General features: G+C 44.7%; 1 protein-coding gene across 1 annotated transcript in view; it reads right to left on the bottom strand.

Annotated features, from left to right (window-relative positions):
* Positions 1 to 17,765, bottom strand: part of LOC130277482 (receptor-interacting serine/threonine-protein kinase 2-like) — a 76,677-nt gene that overhangs the window by 22,715 nt on the left and 36,197 nt on the right. The window contains exons 3-6 of the mRNA XM_056528156.1: positions 2,903 to 3,028; positions 1,802 to 1,955; positions 1,028 to 1,183; positions 520 to 653 (exon numbers count right to left, since the gene is read on the bottom strand). Of these exons, the coding sequence (XP_056384131.1) occupies positions 520 to 653; positions 1,028 to 1,183; positions 1,802 to 1,955; positions 2,903 to 3,028 (570 nt within the window). The remainder of the gene's footprint in view (positions 1 to 519; positions 654 to 1,027; positions 1,184 to 1,801; positions 1,956 to 2,902; positions 3,029 to 17,765) is intronic.

Genomic DNA, 17,765 nt, shown 5'->3' with positions numbered 1-17,765 from the left:
AGATGTCTGATCGCGGGGGTCCCGCCGCTGGGGACCCCCGCAATACAGCATGCAGCACCCACCTGTATCTGCTTCCGGCAGCGCTGGAGGTTCTGGCTCCCGACCACGGGAACAGAAGATCGTGACGTTACGACTCCGCCCCCATGTGATATCACACCCCGCTCCCTCAATGCAAGTCTATGGGAGGGGGCGTGATGGCTGTAAAGGTGGTTGCTGCATGCTATATTGCGGGGGTCTCAGTGGGGCGGGCCCCCCCGCGATCAGACATCTTATCCCCTATCCTTTGATAAGTCTCCCCCTATAGCCTTATAAAAATGGTAAAACTGGGTGTAATCATGCCTTTATGCTTTAAAACTTTGTACAAGAATTGTATTTAAGCTTTTGCACATTCACCAGTCTGGAAAGGCAAGGTGACAACCACGTACAGTCAACCAGAGACAGATATATTAGTAGAATTTCTTTATTCCCCCCTTTTTTTTTTTGGAGGTGGGGGCTTTCGTCAATGTTCTGCCTACTGACCTGTATATATCATCTGCCAATGTTATTCCATGTTTTTGCAGCCTTTGAGGTGAAAAATATATTACAGATGCATTTTCCTGATGGGCTGTGGAAACATTTACTTTCTGGATGTCTGAAAGCCAAAAATCTGAAAGCTGTAATAAGGAGCATTAATCAGTGTGTGCACCACAGATATGAGCAGGTTTGTGATATGGTATGAAAAAAGAAAAGGCAAGATAAATGAACTTTATTTCTTGACAATGATGCATCACCGAAGAGTCTATGCAAAGGCATACACATTTCTTATCTATCTTTTATTTTTTTCATTATGTGTCTGTCTCATCTATCCATCCATGTATCTGTCTGTCTGTCTATCTGCCTCTGGATTAGAAATCTCCAAAATTTCTTTGTGCTTGCCTTATTAATATTTGCTTACACACTAATATTTATTCAGATTTGTAGCATACTGGAGAAAATAGAAGGATTTATAAAAAAAATTGTGCAAAATATTTTTATTTTATTTTCTTACCTTTGCCCGGTATTGTGCATCCAATAATATGTTGGAGGGTTTCAGCCGCTGATGCAATATGGGAAGATGCTGGTTGTGCAAAAAATACAACCCTTCAGAAACATCTGTTAGGATTCTAATGCCTATACTTAGTGGAAGTTTAGGGTACAGATCATGCTGTAATTAAAGAGAAGAATAAATATAAAAGTAAATATGAGTGCCTACTGTCACCATGTTCTCAAGATCTGTACCCAGGGACCCCACTATTAACATAGTTTTCCCCTGCATGTGAGATGTACCATTACATGCCAGCCATTTAAATTATGTCCAAAAAAGGTCCTCCAGTGCATGATCTAATGTTACTTAGCATTTCTGCCTCTTAGAAAGGGTTACAAGTCAGAGATGCCTCTCTTTGACATCCATAAGACCTTTATAGTACAGCCCTCTTCGCAGAGACCACAGATTGACACACATCTCAGTATACAGTGTCGCTATTTTGCTTTATTTATGCCTTCAGCAGTACAATAAGCCATCATAAAGTCTTTCATTAATAATAATAATAATCATAATAATAATAGATGACTCTGCTCATACTGTCAAAGGCTATACAGTAAAGCTAACAAGTGTGCTAGACAAAACAGAAAGCATTATCTTATTGTTATTGCTCTAGTGGCCATGGAAAAGCTCTAATATTTCAAGACCATTTTATGTGAAGAGTCACCACCAAAAATTTGGATGTAATTTTTTTTAATGCTACATTCCCTTTAAAAGAATTCACTAAGAAACTTATCCAACCTGGTATATTAAAGAGTGCAGTGACTCATTCGGCATCCATTCTGTCACAATTCCAAATGTATTTGGACTCCAGAATATCCCAACTATATTTATAAGACGTTCAGATCTTTTGCTGCTAACATACTCCACATCACTGAGAATTGTCTGACGGTCCCTTTAAGAAAAAAAACTTTACTGACATTACAAATATTACTGACCTTATAAACTGTATATAACTATGGCATTATGCAATACCTATTAGTACTGTTTTTAAGAGGGATTTTCTGACAATGTAGCAGATTTTAAACCAGGATAATCACGTCTCTTGACAGTCAGTCACCCTACGGAAGCAGTTTAAAGGGGGATACATTTGTCAGGATAGGCCATCAATGGCTGGTCATCAGGTTGCTAAGCCACAGCACCCACACTACACAATTAACATGTCTGGAAGCCGTGCTCTGTTCATTCTGTGTTGTGGCTGTGCATGGGTGTTGCAGTGCGGCTCCCATTCATTTTAATGGGAGCTGAGTTGCAGTAACCCAGTACCACCACAAAACAGGGAATGGTGCATTGCTTTCAGCTCTGTTGATTACATTGGGGAGGAAGGAGGTATGTGTCACACCCTGCAAATTAGCGATTGATGGCCTATCCTGAGGAATGGCCATCAATGTACAATGACAGGAAAACCCAGTTTGGGCAAAATATAAGCTGTCATAAAAACAGCCTGAACTCTGCACTGGAGAGGCCAAAATGGTATGCTGCTGCCCTACTGTGTAATCAGATTGGTACTGCCCAGTGGGAACTATGCCATGGTACATTCACATTTTGGAGGAATTACCATGAAATCAGGGCAAAAATGATAATGAAAACTTTGGCAAAACAATGTCATATTGCCACATGATATGAACAAAAAGAACATAATCTAAGTGGAACGTATCTTTACTATGGTATATTTTGCAATATGTATACATCTGTAGGGACATCAATGGCTCATCAAGCATCAAGAAAATTTCCCCTTCACGGTGTGCCTTTGCTCAGACAATGATAGTTCTTTTCATACCTGAAAATGAATGTTTACTTATGATCAGAGAATATCAATGATCTCCTGTGAGCTCAGCTTACCTATCATTTCGTTCAGCCAAAGCCAAGAGTTTTATGAAGACAGAGGAGCCAATGGGTGCGTAGGTAGATTTATAGACATATTCTGTGCTTGTCTTCACTATCTTGTAGGTCTTGAGGTCCCTCTGACTGATAACAGGTAGTGACATTGTTGAGATAAACAGTAGTGTTGTCAAAGTAATAAAGTTTCAGGATAGAAATGGTTCTTTAAATTGTCAAACTACATAGTTTTGCTGGGAAGCAGCAAGGCCAGTACTGAAGTCTGTAACGTTGGGGACACAAAAAAAGTACAGGCAATTAGCAGTAAAAATGCATCTTTTTGCAGTAATGACTTACATTTTTTAAAATTTTAGTAAAGTATTTTGACGCAATCTTCAGTATCTCATACAAGCCATTAAATCATCTGTGGCTTGTTGAGCACCACCTGTGAGATCACTCCACCACCTCTGATTGGTCTACAGTTTTGAGTGGTTTCACCAGTAAAAGGCTGGGTTCACACATGGTATTTTGATATATTGATCATGCATTTAAACAGTTAAATTACTAGCATCGAAGTGATATCCAATGTCGGTCATTACTGGCAGGTGTTAGCCTGCACCCTACTTTCTCACCCGATCCATTCTTTAACCCTTTAAGGACTCAACCCATTTGGGCCTTAACCCCTTAAGGACTCAGCCCATTGTGGCCTTAAGGACTCAGACAATTTAATTTTTACGTTTTCATTTTTTCCTCCTCGCCTTCTAAAAATCATAACTCTTTTATATTTTCATCCACAGACTAGTATGAGGGCTTGTTTTTTGCGCGACCAGTTGTCCTTTGTAATGACATCACTCATTATATCATAAAATGTATGGCGCAACCAAAAAACACTATTTTTGTGGGGAAATTAAAACGAAAAACGCAATTTTGTTAATTTTGGAAGGTTTTGTTTTCACGCCGTACAATTTCTGGTAAAAATGACATGTGTTCTTTATTCTGAGGGTCAATACGATTAAAATGATACCCATTATTATATACTTTTATATTATTGTTGCGCTTAAAAAAAATCACAAACTTTTTAACCAAATTAATACGTTTATAATCCCTTTATTTTGATGACCTATAACTTTTTTATTTTTCCGTATAAGCGGCGGTATGGGGGCTCATTTTTTGCGCCATGATCTGTACTTTTTTTTGATACCACATTTGCACATAAAAAACTTTTAATACATTTTTTATAATTTTTTTTTTAATAAAATGTATTAAAAAAGTAGGAATTTTGGACATTTAAAATTTTTTTTCGTTCACGCCGTTCACCGTACGGGATCATTAACATTTTCTTTTAATAGTTCGGACATTTACGCACGCGGCGATACCAAATATGTCTATAAAAAATGTTTTTTACGCTTTTTGGGGGTAAAATAGGAAAAAACGGACGTTTTACTTTTTTATTGGGGGAGGGGATTTTTCACTTTTTTTTACTTTTACTTTTATATTTTTTTACATTTTTTTTTTACACTTGAATAGTCCCCATAGGGGACTATTCATAGCAATACCATGATTGCTAATACTGATCTGTTCTATGTATAGGACATAGAACAGATCAGTATTATCGGTCATCTCCTGCTCTGGTCTGCTCGATCACAGACCAGAGCAGGAGACGCCGGGAGCCAGACGGAGGAAGGAGAGGGGACCTCCGTGCGGCGTTATGAATGATCGGATCCCCGCAGCAGCGCTGCGGGCGATCCGATCGTTCATTTTAATCGCGAACTGCCGCAGATGCCGGGATCTGTATTGATCCCGGCACCTGAGGGGTTAATGGCGGACGCCCGCGAGATCGCGGGCGTCGGCCATTGCCGGCGGGTCCCTGGCTGCGATCAGCAGCCGGGATCAGCCGCGCATGACACGGGCATCGCTCCGATGCCCGCGGTTATGCTTAGGACGTAAATGTACGTCCTGGTGCGTTAAGTACCACCTCACCAGGACGTACATTTACGTCCTGCGTCCTTAAGGGGTTAAACCCTTAATGACCAAGCCCATTTTCACCTCAAGGACCAGGCTAATTTTATTTTTGCGTTTTCGTTTTTTTCTCCTCACCTTCTAAAATCCATAACTCCTTTATATATCCATGTACAGACCCATATAAGGGCTTGTTTTTTGTGTGATCAAATTTTACCATAAAATGTACGGCGAACCAAAAAAAAATTTTTTTAGGGATGAAATTTAAATGAGAACCAAAATTTTGCACATTTTGGAGGGTTTTGTTTTCACACTGTACACTTTACAGTAAAAATTATATGTGTTCTTTATTCTGTGGGTCAATGCGATTAAAATTATTCCCATGGCTAGATACTTTTATATTTTTGTACCGCTTAAAAAAAATCTAAAACTTTTTGTACAAAATCAGTAATCTAAAATTGCCCTATTTTGACCACCTATAACTTTTAAATTTTTCCGTATATAGGGCGGTATGAGGGCTCATTTTTGTGCCGTCATCTGTACTTTTTTTAGATACCACATTTGCATATCTAAAACTTTTAGATCATTTTTTATAAAAAATTTTGTAATAAAATGTGAAAAAATCAGCATTTGTGGATTTTTTAAAATTTTTTACGTTTACGCCACTCACCGTACGGGATCATTAACATTAAATTTTGATAGTTCGGACATTTATGCACGCGGCGATACCAAATATGTTTATTTTTTTTTAAATTATGCTTTTTGGGGGTAAAATGGGAAAAACGGACAATTTTTCTTGGGAGAGGGGATTTTTCTCTTTTTTTTACATTTATTTTTACATTTTTTAACTTTTTCTTTACACTTTTTATGTCCCCATAGGGGACTATCTATAGCAATCGTTTGATTGCTAATACTGTGCAGTGCTATGCATAGGACACAGCATTGCTCAGTATTATCGGTGATCTTCTGCTCTGGTCTGCTTGATCTCAGACCAGAGCAGAAGACCCTGGGAGACAGCCGGAGCTAGCTAAGGGGACCTCCAGCTGTCATGCTGGATGATCGGATCCCCGCGGCAGCGCTGCGGTCAATCTGATCATCCAATCAAAGTGCCGCAAATGCCGTGATCTGTATTGATCACGGCATCGGAGGGGTTAATGGCGGACATCCGCGTGATCGCGGATGGCGGCCATTACCGGTGGGTCCCTGGCTGCTGCTAGAAGCTGGAACCTGCCGTGTATGACGCGAGCACCCTTCCGATGCTCGCGGTCATACACAGGACGTAAATGTACGTCCTGGTGCGGGAAGTCCCGCCAAACCAGGACGTACATTTACGTCCGTGATCGTCAAGGGGTTAAAGGGGTACTCCGCCTCTAGACATCTTATCCCCTATCCAAAGGATAGGGGATAAGATGTCAGATCAACGCGGTGCCACTGCTGGGGACCCCCGGGATCGCCGCTGTGGCACAGCGCTATCATTACTGCACAGAGCGAGTTCGCTCTGTACGTAATGAAGGGCAATACAGGGGCCGGAGCATCGTTACGTCACGGCTCCACCCCTCGTGACGTCACGGCCAGCCCCCTCAATACAAGTCTATGGGAGGGGGCGTGGTTGTCGCCACGCCCCTGCCATAGACTTGCATTAAGGGGGCGGGCTGTGATGTCACAAGGGGCGGAGCCATGACATCACGCTGCTCCGTCCCCTGTATCGCCCGTCATTACGCACAGAGCGAACTCGCTCTGTGCAGTAATGATAGCGGGGTGCCGAAGCGGCGATCCCGGGGGTCCCCAGCAGCGGCACCGCGGCTTTCTGACATCTTATCTCCTATCCTTTGGATAGGGGATAAGATGTCTAGGGGCGGAGTACCCCTTTAAGGACTCAGACAATTTTATTTTTAAATTTTCGTTTTTTCCTCCTCACCTTCAAAAAATCATAACTCTTTTATATTTTCATCCACAGACTAGTATGAGGGCTTGTTTTTTGCGCGACCAGTTGTCCATTGTAATGCCATCACTCACTTTACCATAAAATGTATGGCACAACCCAAAAAATACTATTTATGTAGGGAAATAAAAAAAAATGACATGTGTTCTTTATTCTTTGGGTCAATACGAGTAAAATGATACCCATAATAACATCATTTTCTATTACTGTTGTGCTAAAAAAAAATCGCAAACTGTTTAACCAAATTATTACTTTTAAAATCCCCCTAATTTGAAGACCTATAACTTTTTCATTTTTCGGTATAAGCGGTGGTATGAGGGCTAATTTTTTGCACCGTGATCTGTACTTTTTATTAATACCATATTTGCTTATATAAAACTTTTAATACTTTTTTAAATTAATTTTTTTAAATAAAATGTTATAAAAAAGCAGCTTTTTGGACTTTTTTTTAACGTTCACGCCGTTCACCGTACGGTATCATTAACATTCTATTTTAATAGTTGGAATATTTACGCATGCGCCGATACCAAATATGTATATAAAATGTTTTTTTGACACTTTTTGGGGGTGAAATAGGGAAAATGGGACAATTTACGTTTTTATTGGGGGAGGAGGTTTTTCCAAATTTTTTTACTTTTATTTTTTAGCATATTTTTTAGGACATAGCACTGATCAGCATTATCGGTCATCTTCTGCTCTGGTCTGCTCGATCGCAGACCAGAGCAGAAGACCCCGGGAGACGGGCGGAGCAAGGTGAGGGGACCGTCGGCCGCCATGCTGGATGATCGGATCGCCGTGGCAGTGCTGTGGGCGATCCGATCATCCATTCAAAGTACCACGATGCTACAGATGCCATGATCTGTATTGATCACGGCATCTGAGGGGTTAATGGTGGACAGCCGTCCTTACGTGCATGACGTAAATGTACGTCCTGGTGCGTTAAGTACCAGCTCACCAGGACGTACATTTACGTCCTGCGTCGTTAAGGGGTTAAATGTACCAGATGCGTTAGGAAGGGGTTAAACTGTACCGTCCTCTTCTGACAGTAGGTGGTGCCACCTAAGGCTACTAAAGCAAGTGACCTCATGTCAGAAGCGCCTGTGCCTCTTTGTAAGAAACCCCACATATTCTTTACTTTGTACAAGTGCTTCTGTGATCTCCAAGTATGCCTCTGCATTCAAATGACCACCAGGAAGAGAAAAAGTAGCAGTCCTCCAGCTCCAAAATTAAAACTTCAAGGCTAGAATAGTACAAAATTGCAGATTCACACTGAAGGCATCAAAACTATGAATTAACACATGTGGAATTATATACATAACAAAAAAGTGTGAAACAACTGAAAATATATAATATTCTAGGTTCTTCAAAGTAGCCACCTTTTGCTTTGATTACTGCTTTGCACACTAATTCTCTTGATGAGCTTCAAGAGGTAGTCACCTGAAATGGTCTTCCAACAGTCTTGAAGGAGTTCCCAGAGATGCTTAGCACTTGTTGGCCCTTTTGTCTGCACTCTGCGGTCCAGCTCACCCCAAACCATCTCGATTGGGTTCAGGTCTGGTGACTGTGGAGGCCAGGTCATCTAGCGTAGCATCCCATCACTCTCCTTCTTGGTCAGATAGCCCTTACACAGCCTGGAGGTGTGTTTGGGGTCATTGTCCTGTTGAAAAATAAATGATGGTCCAACTAAACGCAAAATGGATGGAATAGTATGCCGCTGCAAGATGCTGTGGTAGCCATGCTGGTTCAGTATGCCTTCAATTGTGAATAAATCCCCAACAGTGTCACCAGCAAAGCACCCCCACACCATCACACCTCCTCCTCCACACCAGCACACCTGTGAAGTGAAAACCATTTCAGGTGACTAGCTCTTGAAGCTCAACAAGAGAATGCCAAGAGTGTGCAAAGCAGTAATCGAAGAACAAGGTGGCTACTTTGAAAAACCTAGAATATTACATATTTCAGTTGTTTCACACTTTTTTGTTATGTCTATAATTCCACATGTGTTAATTCACAGTTTTGATGCCTTCAGTGTGAATCTACAATTTTCATAGTCATGAAAACAAAGAAAACTCTGAATGAGAAGGTGTGTCCAAACTTTTGGTCTGTACTGTATATATATATATATATATATATATATATATATATATATTATCATAGGATGTTGCAAAATCTTGTTATACCTTTTTTTTATTGGACTAACAGTATTTTTTTTTATCAACAATTTCTTTATTTTGCAATAGAAGACATATGACAAATTACATGTTCAAATAAAACAATATCCAGAGATAACATCCTCTGGTGTAAATGTCAAATAACGTAACATACATTATAATCGTCATAAAGCAATCAGCATCTGAAAACGGTAAGTATGCAATTATGTAATGTCCTATCGTGACCTTGCTACAAAAAGTGGTACGATAGAGTCTCAGTATGATATTTATGTGTCATAACGAACAAATCCTATCAAGCAGGTCAAGTACCGATACAATGCCCTGCTGTAATAAGCAATCTCAAAACACCTGCGTAACATAAGATATCTTCAGTGTTCAAAAGGGCGCTTTGGGATTAATACCCATTACTCAAACTAACTGACAAACAGAGACAAGAGCGTTGAGTGTATGAGTCAGAGAGAAAAGAGAGAAGAGAAAGGAGTATAGAGGTGCAAGGGCAGGGAGAGAGATAAACATCAAGAGAGTAAAAGTCAGCAGTCAGGATAGAGTAGAGAAGATTGGAACGTAGTAGCAACCACCACCCACTTTCCCATGCGCACAACCTAATAGTTCTGGTGACGCATATACACAGAGATGGAAATCATAAGTATTTGGTAAGCTGGGCCGATAGAGAACATAAAGCAGGAGTCAAGTTTAACAGATTTCAAGGGTACCTAGAGTGTGAGAGAGAGCACAGACGTTAAGTACCAAGTAGTATGTTGAAAAGGGTGCATAATATTGTGCAGTTCCACCGTTTCCATTTGTGGAAAAACTTTTTGTCCTGTGCTCTCTATCCTGTAGGATTATTTTTTTATCCAGATGAAAGAGCTGTTTCAGAGCTTCAATGAGGTATGTAATAGATGGTAAATTGGCCGTTAGCCAGTCTTTCAAGATGTGAGTTTTGCTAGTGTGCTAGTGTGATAATGGTGTGAGCTATTGGCGGAAGGTGGCCATATGTGTATTCATTGTTATTTTCATGAATTGAGATATGGAACAGTGCCTCGCAGTGGGTTAGATCACCATCAAAGGAGCTAACCAATTTCATTAGGTCCGATACCTTCCGCCAGTAGTCCTGTATCGGAGCACACTGCCAAAGACAATTGTCACGATGCCGGCTGGCAGGTAGTGGATCCTCTGTGCCAGAGAGGGATTGGCGTGGACCGTGCTAGTGGATCGGTTCTAAGTCACTACTGGTTTTCACCAGAGCCCGCCGCAAAGCGGGATGGTCTTGCTGCGGCGGTAGTGACCAGGTCGTATCCACTAGCAACGGCTCAACCTCTCTGGCTGCTGAAGATAGGCGCGGTACAAGGGAGTAGACAGAAGCAAGGTCGGACGTAGCAGAAGGTCGGGGCAGGCAGCAAGGATCGTAGTCAGGGGCAACGGCAGGAGGTCTGGAACACAGGCTAGGAACATACAAGGAACGCTTTCACTGGCACAATGGCAACAAGATCCGGCAGGGAAGTGCAGGGGAAGTGAGGTGATATAGGGAAGTGCACAGGTGAAGACACTAATTGGAATCACTGCGCCAATCAGCGGCGCAGTGGCCCTTTAAATCGCAAAGACCCGGCGCGTGCGCGCCCTAGGGAGCGGGGCCGCGCGCGCCGGGACAGGACCGAGGGAGAGCGAGTCAGGTACGGGAGCCGGGGTGCGCATCGCGAGCGGGCGCTACCCGCATCGCGAATCGCATCACGGCTGGCAGCAGAATCGCAGCGCCCCGGGTCAGTGGATCTGACCGGAGCGCTGCAGCGGAGAGAGTGTAGCGAGCGCTCCGGGGAGGAGCGGGGACCCGGAGCGCTCGGCGTAACAGTACCCCCCCCCTTGGGTCTCCCCCTCTTTTTAGGGCCTGAGAACCTGAGGAGCAGACTTTTATCTAGGATGTTGTCCTCAGGTTCCCAGGATCTCTCTTCAGGACCACAACCCTCCCAGTCCACTAAAAAAAAAGTTTTCCCTCTGACCTTTTTAGAGGCTAAGATCTCTTTGACAGAGAAGATGTCCGAGGAGCCGGAAACAGGAGTGGGAGGAACAGATTTGGGAGAAAAACGGTTGAGGATAAGTGGTTTAAGAAGAGAGACGTGAAAGGCATTAGGGATACGAAGAGAAGGAGGAAGAAGAAGTTTGTAAGAGACAGGATTAATTTGACACAAAATTTTGAAAGGACCAAGATAGCGTGGTCCCAACTTGTAGCTAGGGACACGGAAGCGGACATATTTAGCGGAGAGCCATACCTTGTCTCCAGGGGAAAAAACGGGAGGAGCTCTTCTTTTCTTATCCGCGAACCTCTTCATGCGTGGAGAAGCCTGTAAGAGAGAATTTTGGGTCTCTCTCCATATAATGGAAAGGTCACGAGAAATTTCATCCACAGCGGGCAGACCAGAGGGCAAGGGGGTAGGGAGGGGGGGAAGAGGGTGACGGCCGTACACCACGAAAAATGGGGATTTGGAGGAAGATTCAGAGACTCTGAAGTTATACGAGAATTCGGCCCATGGAAGGAGATCTGCCCAGTCATCCTGGCGGGAGGAAACAAAATGTCGCAAATAATCACCCAAGACTTGGTTAATTCTTTCTACTTGTCCATTGGACTGGGGATGATATGCAGAAGAAAAATTTAATTTAATCTTGAGTTGTTTACAGAGAGCCCTCCAGAATTTAGACACAAATTGGACGCCTCTATCCGAGACGATCTGCGTAGGCAACCCGTGAAGACGAAAAATGTGTACAAAAAATTGTTTAGCCAACTGAGGCGCTGAAGGAAGACCAGGAAGAGGGATGAAATGTGCCATTTTGGAGAATCGATCAACGACCACCCAAATAACAGTGTTGCCACGGGAAGGGGGTAAATCAGTAATAAAATCCATACCAATCAGAGACCAAGGCTGTTCGGGGACAGGCAGGGGATGAAGAAAACCAGCGGGCTTCTGGCGAGGAGTCTTATCCCGGGCACAGATAGTGCAGGCTCGCACAAAGTCCACAACATCCGTCTCCAGAGTCGGCCACCAATAGAAGCGGGAGATGAGTTGCACAGATTTCTTGATGCCCCCATGACCAGCGAGATGGGAGGAGTGACCCCATTTGAGGATTCCGAGGCGTTGGCGTGGAGAAACAAAGGTCTTTCCTGGAGGAGTTTGCCTGATGGAGGCTGGAGAAGTGGAGATCAGGCAGTCAGGTGGAATGATGTGTTGCGGAGAGAGTTCAACTTCTGAGGCATCCGAGGAACGAGAGAGAGCATCGGCCCTAATGTTCTTATCGGCAGGACGAAAGTGAATCTCAAAATTAAATCGGGCAAAGAACAGAGACCACCGGGCCTGGCGAGGATTCAGCCGTTGGGCAGACTGGAGGTAGGAGAGGTTCTTGTGGTCGGTGTAAATAATAACTGGAAATCTTGATCCCTCCAGCAGATGCCTCCATTCCTCAAGTGCTAATTTAATGGCTAGAAGCTCTCGATCCCCGATGGAGTAGTTCCTCTCCGCCGGAGAGAAGGTCCTAGAAAAAAAACCACAAGTGACAGCATGCCCGGAAGAATTTTTTTGTAAAAGAACAGCTCCAGCTCCCACTGAGGAGGCATCAACCTCCAATAGGAAGGGTTTGGAAGGGTCAGGTCTGGAGAGCACGGGAGCCGAAGAAAAGGCAGACTTGAGTCGTTTAAAGGCGTCTTCCGCTTGAGGAGGCCACGACTTGGGATCGGCATTTTTTTTGGTTAAAGCCACGATAGGAGCCACAACGGTAGAAAAATGTGGAATAAATTGCCTGTAATAATTGGCGAACCTCAAAAAGCGTTGGATAGCACGGAGTCCGGAGGGGCGTGGCCAATCTAAGACGGCAGAGAGTTTGTCTGGATCCATTTGTAGTCCCTGGCCAGAGACCAAATATCCTAGAAAAGGAAGAGATTGGCATTCAAACAGACATTTCTCAATTTTGGCATAGAGTTGATTGTCACGAAGTCTCTGAAGAACCATACGGACATGCTGGCGGTGTTCTTCTAGATTGGCAGAAAAAATTAGGATATCGTCCAGATATACAACAACACAGGAGTATAACAGATCACGAAAAATTTCATTGACAAAGTCTTGGAAGACAGCAGGGGCGTTGCACAGGCCAAAGGGCATGACCAGATACTCAAAGTGTCCATCTCTGGTGTTAAACGCCGTTTTCCACTCATCCCCCTCTCTGATGCGGATGAGGTTATAGGCGCCTCTTAAGTCCAATTTAGTAAAGATGTGGGCACCTTGGAGGCGATCAAAGAGTTCAGAGATGAGGGGTAGGGGGTAGCGGTTCTTAACCGTGATTTTATTAAGACCGCGGTAGTCAATGCAAGGACGTAGGGAGCCATCTTTTTTGGACACAAAGAAAAATCCAGCTCCGGCAGGAGAGGAGGATTTACGGATAAAGCCCTTTTTTAAATTTTCCTGGACATACTCAGACATGGCAAGAGTCTCTGGGGCAGAGAGAGGATAAATTCTGCCCCGGGGTGGAGTAGTACCCGGGAGGAGGTCGATAGGGCAATCATAAGGCCTGTGAGGAGGTAGAGTCTCAGCTTGTTTTTTGCAGAAAACATCCGCGAAGTCCATATAGGCCTTAGGGAGACCGGTTACTGAGGGAACCACAGAGTCACGGCAAGGGTTACTGGGAACCGGTCTTAGACAGTCCTTGGAACAAGAGGGCCCCCAACTCTTGATCTCCCCAGTGGACCAATCCAGGGTTGGGGAATGAAGTTGAAGCCAGGGAAGTCCAAGGAGAATTTCCGAGGTGCAATTGGGGAGGACCAAAAGTTCAATCCTCTCGTGATGAGATCCGATGCTCATTAGAAGGGGCTCCGTGCGGAAGCGTATGGTACAGTCCAATCTTTCATTGTTTACACAATTGATGTAAAGGGGTCTGGCGAGACTGGTCACTGGGATGTTGAACCTGTTGACGAGAGAGGCCAAAATAAAATTTCCTGCAGATCCAGAGTCCAAGAAGGCCACGGTAGAGAAGGAGAAGGCAGAGGCAGACATCCGCACAGGCACAGTAAGACGTGGAGAAGCAGAGTAGACATCAAGGACTGTCTCTCCTTTGTGCGGAGTCAGCGGACGTCTTTCCAGGCGGGGAGGACGGATAGGACAATCCCTCAGGAAGTGTTCGGTACTAGCACAGTACAGGCAGAGGTTCTCCATGCGGCGTCGTGTCCTCTCTTGAGGTGTCAGGCGAGACCGGTCGACCTGCATAGCCTCCACGGCGGGAGGCACAGGAACAGATTGCAGGGGACCAGAGGAGAGAGGAGCCGAGGAGAAGAAACGCCTCGTGCGAACAGAGTCCATATCTTGGCGGAGCTCCTGACGCCTTTCGGAAAAACGCATGTCAATGCGAGTGGCTAGGTGAATAAGTTCATGTAGATTAGCAGGAATTTCTCGTGCGGCCAGAACATCTTTAATGTTGCTGGATAGGCCTTTTTTAAAGGTCGCGCAGAGGGCCTCATTATTCCAGGACAATTCTGAAGCAAGAGTACGGAATTGTACGGCATACTCGCCAACGGAAGAATTACCCTGGACCAGGTTCAACAGGGCAGTCTCAGCAGAAGAGGCTCGGGCAGGTTCCTCAAAGACACTTCGGACTTCCGAGAAGAAGGAGTGTACAGAGGCAGTGACAGGATCATTGCGGTCCCAGAGCGGTGTGGCCCATGACAGGGCTTTTCCGGACAGAAGGCTGACTACGAAAGCCACCTTAGACCTTTCAGTGGGAAACAGGTCCGACATCATCTCCAGATGCAGGGAACATTGGGAAAGAAAGCCACGGCAAAACTTAGAGTCCCCATCAAATTTATCCGGCAAGGATAGGCGTAGCCCAGGAGCGGCCACTCGCTGCGGAGGAGGAGCAGGAGCTGGCGGAGGAGATGACTGCTGAAGCTGTGGTAGTAACTGTTGTAGCATAACGGTCAGTTGAGACAGCTGTTGGCCTTGTTGCGCTATCTGTTGTGACTGCTGGGCGACCACCGTGGTGAGGTCAGCGACAACTGGCAGAGGAACTTCAGCGGGATCCATGGCCGGATCTACTGTCACGATGCCGGCTGGCAGGTAGTGGATCCTCTGTGCCAGAGAGGGATTGGCGTGGACCGTGCTAGTGGATCGGTTCTAAGTCACTACTGGTTTTCACCAGAGCCCGCCGCAAAGCGGGATGGTCTTGCTGCGGCGGTAGTGACCAGGTCGTATCCACTAGCAACGGCTCAACCTCTCTGGCTGCTGAAGATAGGCGCGGTACAAGGGAGTAGACAGAAGCAAGGTCGGACGTAGCAGAAGGTCGGGGCAGGCAGCAAGGATCGTAGTCAGGGGCAACGGCAGGAGGTCTGGAACACAGGCTAGGAACATACAAGGAACGCTTTCACTGGCACAATGGCAACAAGATCCGGCAGGGAAGTGCAGGGGAAGTGAGGTGATATAGGGAAGTGCACAGGTGAAGACACTAATTGGAATCACTGCGCCAATCAGCGGCGCAGTGGCCCTTTAAATCGCAAAGACCCGGCGCGCGCGCGCCCTAGGGAGCGGGGCCGCGCGCGCCGGGACAGGACCGAGGGAGAGCGAGTCAGGTACGGGAGCCGGGGTGCGCATCGCGAGCGGGCGCTACCCGCATCGCGAATCGCATCCCGGCTGGCAGCAGAATCGCAGCGCCCCGGGTCAGTGGATCTGACCGGAGCACTGCAGCGGAGAGAGTGTAGCGAGCGCTCCGGGGAGGAGCGGGGACCCGGAGCGCTCGGCGTAACAACAATGATACAAATCAGCCCTTTCCAAGTTACATTTCGGACAATTAGTGATTCTGTCTGAATGTCCTACAGAAGGAGGAAGCGTGAAGGCGAATATAGCTGCATGTATCAATTTTAGCTGCATCCCCCTCCATTTTTCATTGAGAACATGTGTCCTAAAGTCGGAGAAACCCTTCAGTACGTGTGGAGATAGGTCATCTTTTTGCAGCGTTTTGACCCAGTATCTACCGATTGTTCGGTCAGGGGAAGGAATAAACCATTTCCTAAGCTTAGTATAGAAGGTAGAAATAGACCTATCATCAGCATAGGAGATTATGTTATCAAAATCATTGAGTCTAATTTCGGAGGTGATATTTTTCAGTTTAGAGAAAAAATGAGACGTAAGTTGAGCATATTGCAGATAATGGGAGGGTGGGATATCATATGTGGAAGTTATTTCAGACATGATATACCATCGGTTTTGGTCTACATTCATCAGATCCTCTAAAGTGTGAACTCGCTTTAGTCTCCACTCTGTGAACAATGCATTGTCCCGTCCCGCTGGAAAACTGGGGTTATTCCATGGGGAGAGGTATTTGGATATTTGATAAGAAAGGCCCATTGTTTTCCTAAGAATCCGCCATGTAGTTAAGGTATCTTTAAAAAGGAGGGACCCTCTAACATTTGGTGGGAGAGATGGGACAGGGCAGTGTAGTAATTCTGTCAAACCCCAGGGATGGGCTAGCTGTTGTTCTAACAGTAAGTTGGAAAATCTAGAGGAATTATGAAACCAGTCAGTGATATGTCTCAATTGGCACGATAAATTATATCCTCTGACGTCGGGGAAGTTTACCCCCCCTTCCCAACAAGGCAACATAAGGGTGCGGATTGCAATCCTTGGTTTCTTACCAGACCAAATGAATTTAGTAAAGGTGGAGGTAATTGTATTGACATCAGAGTGTTTTAGTAACAATGGTATGGTTTGCAGTGGATATAACAATTTCGGGAAACTACACATTTTTATCAAATGACAGCGACCCAAGAGGGAAAGGGGAAGATGATGCCAATGCAGGAGTTCTTTTTGCATTTTTTCTATTAAAGGGGGATAGTTGAAGGAGTACAAAGATTGTTGGGATTTCCCAACTTTGATACCTAAATAAGTAATATAATTTGTAGCTATAGGTATCCCCATATCTTTTAGAGCCACTAAATAAGCAGAGGAAGGGCGAACGAGCGGCAAAAGGTGAGATTTATGTGCGTTAATGCAGTAACCCGAGTACCCACCAAAAGATTTCAATATTGGCAAAATCTTGGGTATAGCCTCAACTGGATCATTAATGTACAACATTATGTCATCGGCGAACAGGGATATCCTCACCTCCCCGGCCCCTACCAAGACATCAGCAAACTCATTTGTGGAAGATAAATATCTCACCAAAGGTTCTAAAGCGATATTAAAGAGCAGGGGGGAGAGAGGACAGCCCTGCCGCGTCCCAATGTACATTTGGAACCTAGTGGACAAATATACGGGTAAGTATATTTGTGATTTTGGAGCCGTATAGTACGCACTGAGCTACGTCCTGAATGCTCCACCAAAGCCCATTTCGTCCAATACTTGGTCCAACCAGAGCCAGCTGATATTATCGAATGCTTTTTCAGCTCTGGCTGAACCACGACCGGCCGTGTCCAGGACTGCCAGTAGTGTTCTGATATTAAGTACTGCCGACCTGTGTTTAATGAACCCTGATTGTGCTGGGGATATTAATGAGTGCATAATTAGAGAGAGCCTATCAGCCATTAATTTAGAAAGGATTTTAAGGTCTACGTTTATTAAAGATATCGGTCTATAAGACCCTGGATCTAGAGGATCTTTATTTGGCTTAGGTATAAGGCGTATATACAATAAAAGTGCTGATTCAGGGAGACTCTCTCCGCTCAGGACCCCATTAAATAGTTCAGCAAGGACCTCCGGCACCTGGTCCTGGAGAATTTTATAGAACTCTCCTCTCAGGCCATAAGAGTCAGGAGCCTTAAAATTAGCTAATGTCTTTATAGTGTTTTTAATTT

This window comes from Hyla sarda, chromosome 6 (genome assembly GCF_029499605.1).
Source record: "Hyla sarda isolate aHylSar1 chromosome 6, aHylSar1.hap1, whole genome shotgun sequence".
NCBI classification, from domain to species: domain Eukaryota; kingdom Metazoa; phylum Chordata; class Amphibia; order Anura; family Hylidae; genus Hyla; species Hyla sarda.
The sequence above is the reverse complement of the archived record's forward strand: the minus strand, read 5'-3'. Positions and strand labels throughout refer to the sequence as shown.